Source organism: Arachis hypogaea, chromosome 12, assembly GCF_003086295.3.
Source record: "Arachis hypogaea cultivar Tifrunner chromosome 12, arahy.Tifrunner.gnm2.J5K5, whole genome shotgun sequence".
NCBI classification, from domain to species: domain Eukaryota; kingdom Viridiplantae; phylum Streptophyta; class Magnoliopsida; order Fabales; family Fabaceae; genus Arachis; species Arachis hypogaea.
Window position 1 is genome coordinate 92,329,637 of NC_092047.1, and position 14,291 is coordinate 92,343,927.

Genomic DNA, 14,291 nt, shown 5'->3' on the forward strand with positions numbered 1-14,291 from the left:
CTTAATTTTGGTTTAGTTTAAATTTCTACTATATCTATCATTAACTATTAGTTAAGGAGAAATTATAGCAACAAAATCCACACACATGCATTCTTAAATGTTATTGGACCATACTTTTTCTTGTTATTATGTTTTTTCCCATTTTATGTCCATTGATATTTAATTTTTATTGAATAGGTATCATTTTGTAGATTCAGACATTTGACCTTGTCTGATTATCCAGAGTTGAGAGACTTTTGGTATGACAAAGAATACCATAATTTATTTGGCAATTTAAAATCTCTGGTGGTGCAAAAATGTGAGTTTTTGTCAGATGTTCTTTTTACGTCAAACACATTGCAAGTTCTACATGAATTAGAAGAACTGGAAGTACGGAATTGTGATTCATTAGTAACACTGTTTGATGTGAAAGGAATGAAGTCTAATGGAGCAATGGTGAAACAAGCTAGCAAATTGAAAAAATTAAGCTTGTCTAGCTTACTAAAGTTAAGGCACATATGGAATGCAGATCCTTGCGAAATTGTTAGTTTTGAAAACTTGTGCACAGTGGATGTTGTTAAGTGCAAAAGTCTGTTGTATTTATTTCCACTCTCAGTATGCCTTGATCTCCCATATATTGAAAAGTTGAATATAAAGTCTTGTGGAGTTAAAGAAATTGTTTCAATGGAGAAAGAATCAACTGAAATCAACTTTAGCTTTCCTCACTTGAGTTTCTTGAGATTTATTCGACTGAAAAAACTCAAGAGTTTCTATTTGGGAAGATTTACTTTAGAGTGCCCTTCATTAAAGACATTAAATGTATATCGCTGTGAGGCACTACAAATGTTTACCTTCAACCATTCAAGTCTTCAACAGCATCATCAGATAGAAGAAATTAATGATTCGCCGCCTATTCCTCAAGCACTCTTTTCTATTGAAAAGGTACTCACTAGTCTTGGTTACATTATTGTTGCTATGTTTTATTATGACTTTGTGTTTATCTTCATATGCATTGATCAAAATAAATTAGGACTATACTTTTAAATAAACAAAATAAAACAAACTAGGACAATTTTTTTTCACTCTATTTTTGACATTAAATGAGAATTTTTTCCTTTTTTTTTTCCTTTGGGTGCTTGGTATTTCAGCTAAGCGGCAACTCATTGGAAGAATTGGCACTAAATGGCAAGGATGCAATGATGATGATCAATGGTCATATGAAAGAAGCTAAATTTTCGAAAGTAGAATTTCTTCGCATGCAATGCCTTTATGACACACAACTTATTTGTTGGAATGATTTGCTTCAAATATTTCCCAATATAGTGACTCTTCAAGTAAGACAAAGTTCTATGCAAACATTGTTTCCTGTTGAAGAAAGTGCTCATTGCAGTACAAGGATTGCTCAACAAGTGAGGAAATTGGGGCTTTTTGAAATGGAGCATCTCAAACATATTTGGCACGAAGAATCTCTATCTGATCAACTTGCCACTCAAAATCTTGAGACTTTAAGTGTTATCGCTTGTCCTAATATGGCAAGCGTGGTGTCATCTTCAGTGTCATTCCAAAGTTTGAAAGAGTTGTATGTTGAAAACTGCAAGGGGATGACTCATTTGATAACATCCTCCGTTGCTAAAAGTTTAATGCAACTAGAAAAGTTAATAGTAATAAATTGTGAGATGATAATGGATGTTGTGAATGTTGATGAAGAAGGAGCAGAGGAAGATATCATATTTGAGAACTTGGAATACTTACAACTCTCTACTCTAATTAGTTTGAGAAGCTTTTGCTATGGGAAACATGCACTCATATTCCCGTCTTTGATACGGTTCATTGTCGAAGCATGTCCTCAAATTGAGGTTTTCTCACCAGGATCCATTATAGCACCATATCTGAGGACAGTTGAAGTGGAAAATCAAAGAAAGCAGTGGAAAGGTGATCTTAATACTACTATTGAACAATTATTCAAAGATAATCAGGTATGCAATAAATTTGAAACTATACCATTAACTTTATTTATATTTTCCCTCAAAGTTAAAATCCTCGTTGTTGCAAGTGTGTCATATGTAGCTAAAGGATCATAAAGTCTGCCAGTTATATACCCTTCATTTTTATTTATTTTTTATTTATTCCTTTTGCATTACTCTGAATCTCTGATTAAGTGGTAAGTAGGAAGAAGGCTACTAATCATGATCATGACTAATATATAGAGCATAGTCTTAATTAAAAAATTCATTAATTGTGATTTTTGCATCGCATACACTATCATTAGAAATTTGTAAAATTCTCATTCTTTTTATCTAACTATAAAATTTACATATATATGTAAGACAATTAGACTAGTTTAAATTTCCTTTCTATATATATCTTCTAACTTTCTGCTATTTAGTACGTTTATAGAGGCTTTAAATCAAAATAGTGAACTGATAAAAACCGTACAATAGAAATTACATACTAAGGACAGATATATATTTTGATTTTATTATGTTTTGTGAATAGGTAGTCTCACATTCTAATAAAAATTAAGGTCTTCTGCAAAGTCAAGCCCTCTATTTGCATGCAGTATGTATGTGCAAGTAAGTTTTTCTTTGAATCGCAACTTATTGAGAATACCATTTGGACACATTTCTCAGTTCATTAGCAAATTCTTGTTAGTATCTAGAGTATTTTGATTATCTTATAGTGGAATGTTTTTCTCACCCTTCAATTTCGAAAAGAACTATATTTTGACCGCACAACATGCACATATATTTTATACATTTATATAATAAATTAGAAAATGGGGGCCATCCCACCCCCCACCCCCTTCCTCGTCCCCCTCCAATTTTTTGAAACAAAATTAGTAGTTTTGATATATGTAGTATTAGTTGTTCAATTGGTTGATATTTTTAGTTTCCTAACTCAATTATCTTAGAGAATTTGGATTCAAATCCAAACTCAATTGTAATAATATATAACATATTGGATTAATAGATGAGATGAACTCAGATAATTGGCCTTCTTAAATTTTCACTAACTAAAAAACTCAATAAAATAAACACAAACCCACAAAACCCTTCCAAAATTTCATTAATTTTATAAATTCTGAATTTTGTAATTTTTTTCTTATCTACTTAACTTAGTATTATTTTATTCTTTATGAATTGATTTTTTTTTTTGCTAAACAAAGACATTCAAATATTCTACAATTATTGCAATTTTTAATGTTTATTATTCTAACTATAATTTTTTAATATTTTATAATTTAAGTATTCCAAATTTTTACAATTATAAATTATTTAGACAATTATTCTGTATCTGGTATGTTTAACCTCTGTCACTATTGTGAATATTACGTCCAAATTCATACATGAGATTTGACCATGATATATAACTATCTTTTTGTTATTTGACTATATCCAGATTTCTTTTGTAAGTTACTATATGTTGTTATTATTAAAAATTATCATACCCTTTTGAACTTATTAAGTTCACAAACTAATGGCTATGACTTTGGAAAAATGATTTGTTTGACAGTATTTGAATGGTGTTCATCATGCCTCGATCCCAATGAAGCTATGTCCATGTGAGTTTTTGTGATTTTTTTCTTTTTATTTTTTTAAAAGCTTACATAATTGCTTATATCTCCAATTTGTATTGATTAAAAATATTTTGTTGTGTGTTATGCAAGTTTTGACATGATTTTTGTGTTATTCTTTTGATACAAATGCTTTAAAGTTGTAAGACTCTTAAAAACAAGAGACTAAATTGAAGAAAATAAGGTATACTATTTAGTGTGGTGACTAATAATGCAATATACAAGGCTATATATAGATGCTAGAAGAATTAAAACAATAAATAAATAATATTCTACAATAAATATATAGATATGCTAAATAATTATAATTGATGCTAATTGATCCTAATTATATTCTAACATTTTCCCTCAAACTCAAGTGGAAACTAAGGATACCATTTTGAGTTTGGACACTAGAGTCCGAAAACGAGTAGAATGATGAGCCTTCGTGAAGATATCAGCAGTCTGGTCCAAAGTCCCAATAGCTACGAGACGAACAGCATCAATAAGGAGACGTTATCGGACAAAGTGACAATCAATCTCAATATTTTGGTGCGTTCATAAAAAATGTCATTATGGGCAATCTGAATAGCATTGGTATTGTCACAATAAACATCAATTGGGGACGACTGAGGGGCATCCAAGTTTTCGAAAAGCCAACGAATCGAGACAACCTCAGCAGTGGTGTCAGCGAGAGCACAGTATTCAGTTTCGATGCTTGATCGAGCAGTGAACGTTTACTTCTTGGCTCGCCAGGAAATAAGAGTCACCAAGAAACAAACAATAACCAGTAATAGAGCGACTATCAATGGAATCACCGGCTCAATCAACACCTGAGTACACTTGAAGGGTTAAAGATGAATGGGCAGAAAAATAAAGGCCATGAAACAGAGTGCCTTTGATGTAGCAAAGAATGCGAAAAACTGCCACATAATGAGTAGTAGGAGAAGATGACAAGAACTGACTAATAACATGAACTAGATAGACAATGTCTGGTCGTGTGACAGTGAAGTAAACGGGACTTCTAACTAACTATCGATAAAGAGTATAATTATCCAAAACAGTGCCATCCATAAGAGTAAACCGAACATTAAGCTCAAGAGGAGTAGACTCAGTGTGACAATCGGTAATGTCGGCTCGAGTAAGAATATCAGAAGCATACTTAGCTTGGGAGAGATAGATACTGTCATAAGAGGATATAACTTCAAGGCCAAGAAAATAACTGAGAGAACTAAGATCTTTCATCTCAAAAGTTTAGTGAAGGGATGCTTTAAGATCAATGATACCATCAACATCATCTCCAGCTAGATCATGTCATCAATATACAAAAGTAGAAGAACAACTCTACGTTCACTTTTACGAATAAAGAGAGCATTCTCATGAAGGTTGCAAGTAAAACCGAGATTGCATATAGTGATACTAAACTTTTCAAACCATTCACGAGGAGCTTGCTTAAGACCATAAACTATCTTATAAAGAAGACAAACTTTGATAGAAGGAGAAGGATATCTCGGAGCTAGTTTCATATAGACCTTCTTTTTTAATTCCCCATTAAGAAAAGCATTCTTCATATCCATCTAATTGAGAGACCATTTTTTTACCGCAATAATAGCAACGAGAGCATAAACAGAAGTGAGATGAGCAACAGGAGCAAAAGTTTCTTCATAATCAATACCATACTCTTACATACATCCTTGAGCAACCAATCATGCCTTATAATGGTCAATAGAACCATCAGAGCAAGTCTTGATCTTGTATACCCATCTACTACCCACAATTTCTTTATCAAAAGGAGGATCAACCAAGTCCCAAGTGTGTGCTTTTTCTAATGCTTGGACTTCTTCCTGCATTGCTTGATGCCAATTAAGATTGATGCAGGCTTCTCAGAATGACTCAAGTTCATAGTGACAAAGAATAGTAGAAAAACAATGATAATAAAAAAAGATGACGAGGTGAATTTCTTACTCTAGAAAAACGAGTGGAGGGATGAGGCATGGTAGCAAGGGCAAGATCATCGTCCGGTATGGAATTATCAGGAGGTGGAGAAGCCGAAAGAATGAGAGGCTCGAGAGGATGACTTGACATAAAACCTGTATAATCATCGCTAGGAAAAAGATCAATATTAGGGTTAGTGAAAAACGGTGACTGAGTACAGGGAATGGACACAAATGAGGAGAAATTAGAGAACATGTGATACTCCCAAAATACAACATGATGAGATATACGAATACGTCGAGAGATAGGATCCCAACAACGGTAACCCTTGTGTTCAATGCCTTAACCAAGGAAACAACACATGCGATCCCGAGGTTCAAGTTTATTATGTTCATAGGGATGAAGAAGAACAAAACAGACACAACCAAAAACTCAGAGAGTTGTAATCTAGAGAAGTATGATAAAGACACTCAAAGGGAGTAATGTTAACAAGAACAGAAGAAGGAAGTCTATTGATAACATGGACAACAGAGAGAACAGCTTCACCCCAAATATGCTCAAGACACGAAGAAGAAATAAGCATTACACGAACATAGTCAAGAATGTGACGGTGTTTGCATTCAGCCTGTCCATTTTGTTGAAATGTACTAGAGTAAGAAAACTCAAACAAAGTACCTTGTTTAGCAAGAAAATTTAAAAGTTTGGAGTTACGGTATTCCATAGTATTACCGCGACGAAAAAGTTTAATGACATTGGAAAACTGAGTTTTAATCATAGTGGCAAAGTTAATATAAATCTGAGGCAGCTTATGTCGATTAGTCATAAAATAAACCCAAGTAAAACGTAAATAATCATCAATAAAAGCGACAAAGTATCGAACTCCTCCCATAGAAACCGTGGGAGCGGGCCCCAAACATTAGAGTGAATAAGACCAAAAGGAGAGCAAGCAAGCAATGAATTATTATAAAAAGTTAAAGCCGGTTGTTTTGCAGTTTGACAAGAGATGCAATAAAAAAACTCATTATTAACTTGACCTAAAACACCCTTAGACATAAGAGGATGCAAATTTTTTTAAGGAGCTATGGGCAAGACGGCGGTGCCATAAGTGAAGAATAGACAGAAAAAAAAAACACAAAGATTTGACGTAGAAGGAACTTGAAGATTCTCAAGCTCAAACAATCTTCCGACCTTACATCCAGTCCCGATGATCTGTCCCGTCTGATGATCCTGCACACGACAACCAAAATAAAAAAATTGACATCAAAATCGAGATCAACAAGTTGACCAACAAAGATAAGATTAAACTTTAATTTTAGAGTAAAATAAGTATCAGGGAGATTAAGATTTTACTGTGAAATTGGTGTGCGTGTACGCAAAACCCACACTATTTCGTACAACAGCAGCAGTACCAGCAAGTGCACTGGGTTGTCCAAGTAACACCTGAGTGAGTCAAGGTCGATCCCACGAGAATTGTGGCTTGAAGCAAGCTTATGGTTGTCTTGCATGTCTTAGTCAGGCGGAATCAGAAGGAGTTGGTTGTGAAACTATGAAAACATATAACTAATAAAGATATCAAATGGGAATAGAGTTGAGAGTTGGAGTTGCTTTGTTTTTCTGAAGTAACTCTGGTACTACCGTCTTCTTTGCTTGTGAATGATCTTCTTCTATGGCAGGCTGTAAGTGATCAAAGCCATTCCAATGGTCTTTGATCTCCTCTGCTACAAAAAGAACGCCAGGGCCCTTGGTATTCAATCCAATAGAGGATGAAGTGCATAGCAATCCATTCTCTTGGCGATCCTACTAAAAACTCCACAGACAAGGTAGAATCTTTCGAATTAGAGAACGCTGCTTCTTGGATCTAGCCTATACCACGAAGACCTTAATCTCCCCGGAGATCGGCTGAACTGATGTCTCGAGAAGTCCCCAATGAAATCGTGGATTAACCGTCTGAGAGATGTAAATCCATAGCTGTTGGCTCGTGCTTTCCAGCCAAGTATTCACACGAACCCAAGTAGACACGAGTGTTTGTCAGGCACGCTCGTCTTAATGTGATGAATATAGCTAATTTGTCAGATCGTCCTGTTCATCACGATGAAGATCGGGATATACATCTTAGAGATAGATCAGACACGGATCGAAGAAGAAGAAATAGTACTTTAATTAATTCATAGGACTCAACAAGGCTCCTCCCCTCAACCTAGGAGGTTTAGAAACTCATACTCAAAATAAAACAAAGATAAAAATGTGTATGGAGCTCTCCTGAATCGGAGAGTTCTGAAAAGTGGTCTAAAAGACTCTGAATTACATAAAGTTAATCCTTTAAATACTAAACAGATGACTAGTAAGGGTAAAACAGTCTATTTAGTGCTAAAATCTACTTCTGGAGCCCACTTGGTGAGTGTTTAGGATGAGCTTTGATGAAATCCATGTGCATTAAGGTCTCTTAGGCGTGGGATGCCAGCCAGGGGTCCTTTCTGGGCCTTTGGACGTTGGGCTCTACTCTTTGGGCACTGGACGTCTAGAAGGGAGCAGGTAGCTGGCATTGGACGCCAGTTTTGGGTCTTCTAATCTGAAGCAAAGTATAGACTATTATATATTGCTGGAAAACTCTGGTAGTTAGCTTTTCATAGCTGTTGAGAGCGCTCTGTTTGGACTTCTGTAGCTCCAAAAAAGCTCTTTCAAATGTAGGCAGGTCAGATCTGGATAGCATCTGCAGTGTTTTCTCTGTCTCTGAATCAGACTTCTGCTCCAGCTCCTCAATTTCAACCAGAAAATACCTGAAATTGCCCAAAAATACAAAAACTCATAGTAGAATCCAAAAATGTGATTTTAACACTAAAACCTATAAAAACTTAATAAAAACTAAATAAAAACTACTAAAAACTATATGAAAATGATGTCAAAAAGCGTATAAAATATCCACTCATCAGAAATAAAACCCTTATATTGACAGAAGGTGTATTTGTAGTAGTAGACAAATTTGAAAAAAAGATGATACAAAGGAGACATGTGCTTAAAACGACCAAAATCAAAATGCCATTTATAATCTCTAGAGGTGTGGAAAGAGCAGCGGAGAATGAAAGAAGTTACTTAAGAAGAGACTCAATATCGGATGGAGAGACAGAAGGTAGGTTGAGATAAGCAAAGTTGGTGGATTCATTAGCAGCAGCAACAACAGTAGAAGCAGGCATATTCTTAGAGTAGTTTGGACAAGAATGATACTTATTCTGATCTGAATGTGGTGGGTGAGTAGGACAGATAGTAATCAAGTGTCTTAAGACCTTGCAATAATGGCAACACAATTTTGGACAATTGGAGCCAAAGTGACCTTTCTGTTTGCATTTTCAGACATTTAATAGAAGGACAATTTGAAAAAAGGTGCCCAGAACGGTTACGGTTTTCACAAAATTTATCCTTTCTGTCTGTGACAACAAAGGCAGTCTCACTCATAGAGTGAGTCAATCCTAGGCGTGTTTCTTCAGACTTAATATGATTAAGGGCATCTTCAAGACAGGATTCTGATGAAGAAGAGAAGCTCTAACCGGCTCGTAGTCATTAGTAAGTGCCATAAGAAACTATATGAGACGTGTTTAATTGCGATAATCCTCATATGCCTTAGCATCAGTTGAATCTTTAAGAACAGGCTCATAAGAGATCAATTGATCGCAAATAATTTTTATCTGAGCAAGAAAATCAAAAATTGCTTGTCCACATTCTTGCTTAAGGCTATGAAGCTCCTTTAGCAGGTGGTACTGATGGGAGAGGTCAGAAATGGTGTAACGTTTTGCCAAATAATCTCATACTTCTTTAGCAGTTTCAAAATGTCCAAACTGTAAATTAATGTCTGGAGTAAAGGTGTTGCAAAACCAAGTGACAATTTGATATTTTTACTATTCTAATCTTTCAATTTCTCTACAAAGTATTTCTCAACATCCTCCTTAAATTTGGAGGTCCCATCTTTTGATTGTTCAGTCACAGTTGGCTTAATAGGACAAACAACATCACTAGTCACATAGCACCATAACTTGCACACTTTAAGAAATCTTCTCATAACTTTAACCCAATGAACATAGTTAAAGCCATTGAGAATAACAGGAATAGGCTGAAAAACATCTAATTTTTCTATAGAGACAAAGAAAGGAAAGAAACTGCAATATTAGAGAAAAAACGAGGAAGCAGAAGAAAAAATCGGAAAGATCTCACAAAAAAAATCTTAGGAGGGGTCCTACTATCTGCGACGTCAGCAGACACGTCAACGAGTGGCTTGGCATGCGGGTCAAACCATCGGGTCGGGCCGAGTGACACGCGGGTTGGAATGTGGGTTGGTGGGAGGCGTTGATGCTTGACACATGTGAGGCTCCTGGATCATTGATCATTGCCGCAGATCCAACGGTGCTAGAAGCGTCTAGAGAGAGAAAAACCATGGAAGCGAACAATGACCTTGTAGCGGTGCGTCCAGCAGTATTCGGAGACAGGGCTGGGCGTTGTGTACTTTGAACGATGAGACGAAGACAATGGTATGGTTAGTGACGAAGGAAAATGTCAAGAAAGTGAGTGAAAATAAGAACAGAATACTGTCGGAAGAGAAAAAAAAAGAATTATAAACTAATTTTCATGAAGAGAAAAAGAAAACAGGTTCTAATAATATGTTAGAAACAAGAGACTAAACTGAAGAAAGTAAGGTCTATTATTTAGTGTGGTGACCAATGATACAATATACGAGGCTATATATAGATGCTAGACGAATCAAAGTAATAAAGAAATAATATCCTATAATAACAGATATACTAAATAATTATAATTGATGCTAATTAATCTAATTGATCCTAATTATACTCTAACAAATACTATTTTTGTGAAGAATGGAAAATAATCTTACTGCTTATCCATTCTCAGAAATTGTCTTTATGCCATTATTATTTACTTAGAACTATCTGAAAGTGTACGGGTATCACATGTGAAGGATATCTTTCTTGATTTAAAACATGATTCTTTTATTTAGTATCTATTAATACTTAGCTTTTTTCCTTTCTTTTGTATTATCGATAACATGTCCTCTAAGTGTGAGAGATCTTCAGGTGCCAGAGATAGTAAATTTTGTCCCAAACCTAGATGTCTTTAAATATGTTACTGATAAAGAATATAGGCACAATTTGCACACTTGGGAATTTTCGCTCTTTGGAAATAAGAGCTTACATTTCTGTCCTTGGGGTTCTTTGCAAGATGTTTACAAATTTCAAAGCTTAGTTTATTGTTATTAGGATATCTAAACAATCTGGATCTTTTTCTCAAATGCAATCATTAGGTGAAACTGCAAATTCATTAGTTCCACCAAAAAAAAAAAAAAAAAAAAACTGAATTAGAAATTACTCAAACTTATAAAGAAGAAATAATATTTAATTTTAGAATGTTTTGTATTCTGCAATTGTCATTGATACATTTCTCTTTTCACCTAATAATAATAAATTTATCATATCAAATGATCTTTATTTAGATACATATATTTTTTTCATAAAAATTGACCAGAAACTCAAAGTAATTGAATTGTTCCATCCCAGGTTGAGCAGTCTTTGTGTCTTGACTGTATGAGTGTATTGTCTGAAAAGCTTCTTGATAAGGAGATTGAAGATGTTAACAGGGACATTGAAGCATATGATTCCTGTTTTAAATTTTTTGTGGGAAAAGCTAGAGATGTTCTCAGTGAGGCTGACTTTCTTATGGAGAAATTGAAGGTGGTCATCATGTTTACTATTTCTATTGTGTTTATTGGTGGTAATAATTGTCAACATAAATCCAAATAATAAAGAATAATTGCTGCCAGTGCATGTTTGCATGATATATTGGCTGATTATGCAGTAATACTCTAGCTCATTACAATTTGTCATCAATTCTAATTTATTTTTAGTCCACATTATTTATAAGATTTTGTTACTTTTGTTTTAACAATAGCTTATAAGTGTTGTCTGCTTTATAATAAAGTTAAAATTAATAAATTAGTGGCCTCTACTTTTGAAGGAAGTATTTTTTTTTTCTTTTAACTCTATTTCCATAATATATAGATTGTTGTGACGGAACTGATAAAAATAATGGTAAAGTAGCATACCCAAATAGTGAAGCATGTTGAATTTACTCTTTATTAACGGTGAAGTGTTGTGATTAAAATTGAACTTTTTATTTTATTTTAAATCAACTTTAAAATTCTGATCTTTTGGTATGTGCATAAAAGGAAAAAAAGGGAATAAAGGGGGAAAAAAAAGAACTTTTGATCCTTTTGTTATAAAATTTTTTGTTCTTGGTTGTTGTTCATGTCCGCAATACAGAAGTGGTTTAATGACGTTCATTTGGCTGAAGTCTCTCACAAATGTGAGGATGCTCTGAATCTATTGACAAAGGTCTATGATTGTGAAGTAACTTCATCATAATTTCATGTAATTCATGATTAATTCAAGCAATTGTAAATAGTATACAATTCTTTGATATTTGCATATAATGGAGATTGTAAACCAGGGTTTCATGAGATTCGAAATATCCATGTTGTATATTAATACTCCGGTTATTGATCTAATTTTGTTATAATAAAATACAATGTGTTACATATAAAATCTAAAAAGAAAAAACATCCAAAACATAAGAAAAATAAATATTCAAAAACATATAAAAAAGCTACATCCGAGACCTAAGAGAATGACACATTCAAAATTAGTAAAAAAAAAATCATCCAAAACCTACAAGAAGAAGATAAAAAAAAAAGATTTGGCAAAGAAAGTGATCGAAACGTCGAAGGATTGGGCGGCAGCACGACGAGATGATTTGGTGAGAGAGGCGGCAGCGGTGCAACAAGAGGAGTTAGAGGAGGAAGGCACGGCATTCGGCGAGTGAATTTGCAGGAGAAGGCACAATCAGTACAGCAATAAGAGGATTCGGAGGGGTAGAGTAGCGATGTCGTGGCGACTACGACAGAGTCAAGGCGGTTGGGATCACACTAACAGAGGAGGCACAGGCGCTGAGGAAGCAGAGGAGAGCAAACACTGACAGAGCAAACACTAGTGATGAGAATGACGAGTGATGATCAGCAATAAGAGAGGTGAGAAAGGTGAAGTGAAAAGGCGCGTGTTTTTTTAGCGGAAACCTAGTTTTTTAAAATTTAAAAACTAGATTTTTTGAAAAGTTAGCTACCTATACTTTTTCTATCTTTTCATCCTTTTTATTTTTTTTCCATCTTTCTAATACTATAATTTCACCCATACCACCAACCATCCGCCACCACTACTGTCGCCCGCCACCTTATTGCTGTCGTCACCGGTCAGCCACCCTCAACCCTAAATTCTAAATTTTAAATCCAAAATTATAAACTCTAAATCCTAAATTTAATGCCTGAAATTAGTTTTATTTTTTCACTTTCAAATTTTTTTTTATTTTAATTTTGGATGTTTTGATTGTCTAGTTTTGAATTTTTTTTAGAAGTTCTTTCTTTTCCATCTAATTATTATCTGATTTTCAAGTTTTTGGCTGAATTAATGTGGACTTCTTAGGGTGTGTTTGGATTTGCGTTGGGGAAGAGAGAAGCTCGTTTGAGTTTCTTGAAAGCTTCATCTTTATGTTTGGCAATATTTTTATGCTGTAAACGCAGAAGTGATTTTTGCTTTCAACCCAGGTTTACCAAAAGCTAAAAATTCTAGCTTTTCCGTTCACCTTTTCACGTTAGATTGAACCTTAGGTTCTATGTACCAATTATGTCCTTCATTATTCATATGTTTATTTTTTTTATAGTACTTTTTTCTAATACTCTCTTATGTATATTATTATTTTTTATAAAATTTCTGTTTTTTTATATGAGTTCTTTTACTGTTATTGTTATTTCTTTTTTGTATGGAATATTTTTTTTTACTTTGTATTATAATTCTATTAATTCTATTAGAGTACTAAAAAATATTGAGAGTACTAAAAAAATATTAAAATTTATTTAAATATTTAAAATAAAATTATAAGATAACATAAAATAATTATTTAAATTCATGTCCTTTTTTGTAATTTTTTATCTAAAAGTGATTTTGAACAATGTAATCCAAACAATATTTAGTTTACTATAATCCATTTTGAATAAGAATTACCAAACATAAACCACGTTAATACTAACTCACTTTTGATCAAAATCAATTCTACAAAATCAATTTTATACAAAACTCTCAGTTTGCAAACCGTAATCCAAACACACACTTAATCTTTTTCCTCTCCAAATAACCCTCTATGTGAAATGTCCCCTATGCAACACACGGTGAACTTGGTTCAACATAAGAACAATGATCATAATATGGACTACAAACTATGTTATCTGAATCCGATATATCATGCAATAAAAGGGACTCTTCACATTAAGTAATTGGCGGCTTCACCAAATATAGGCTTTAATAACTCCAAATAAGTAGCGATGCTTTGTGTGTTTGGAATGCCTGATATTTCAGGTATGATAAGATTTGCAAGTAATTTTCTTAATTTTCCTACAAGACAAAGAAACATGTGTTATAGCACTACCAATAACTCAAGTTATTATCCAAATACAAAACAATTCTGCAAAAATTTTCAGTAAAGCTCAAATTGATGTCCAAATTTAATTGTAAAATAAATAACATGTTTATCATAAAAGATATATAGTTAGGATCCTAATTAAGAATGATATAAATTTCATATAATTTCAACACACCACATCACATCACATGCATCATGTTATTTCCCAACACATTTTCTTACTTCGTGTTGTTTGATGCCTACCATAAAAAATGATGTCATTTTGTGAAATTTAACCATGCATATTAGCATGAGTCAA

The 14,291-nt window shown here is 33.7% G+C and overlaps 1 protein-coding gene across 1 annotated transcript in view; it reads left to right on the top strand.

Annotated features, from left to right (window-relative positions):
* Positions 1–11,460, top strand: part of LOC112727714 (uncharacterized) — a 36,534-nt gene extending 25,074 nt beyond the window's left edge. The window contains exons 9-13 of the mRNA XM_072209480.1: positions 178–921; positions 1,128–1,955; positions 2,476–2,552; positions 3,493–3,541; positions 11,026–11,460. Coding sequence (XP_072065581.1) covers positions 178–921; positions 1,128–1,955; positions 2,476–2,502 — 1,599 coding nt within the window. The 3' untranslated portion in view covers positions 2,503–2,552; positions 3,493–3,541; positions 11,026–11,460. The remainder of the gene's footprint in view (positions 1–177; positions 922–1,127; positions 1,956–2,475; positions 2,553–3,492; positions 3,542–11,025) is intronic.
* Positions 11,461–14,291: the final 2,831 nt, after the last annotated feature.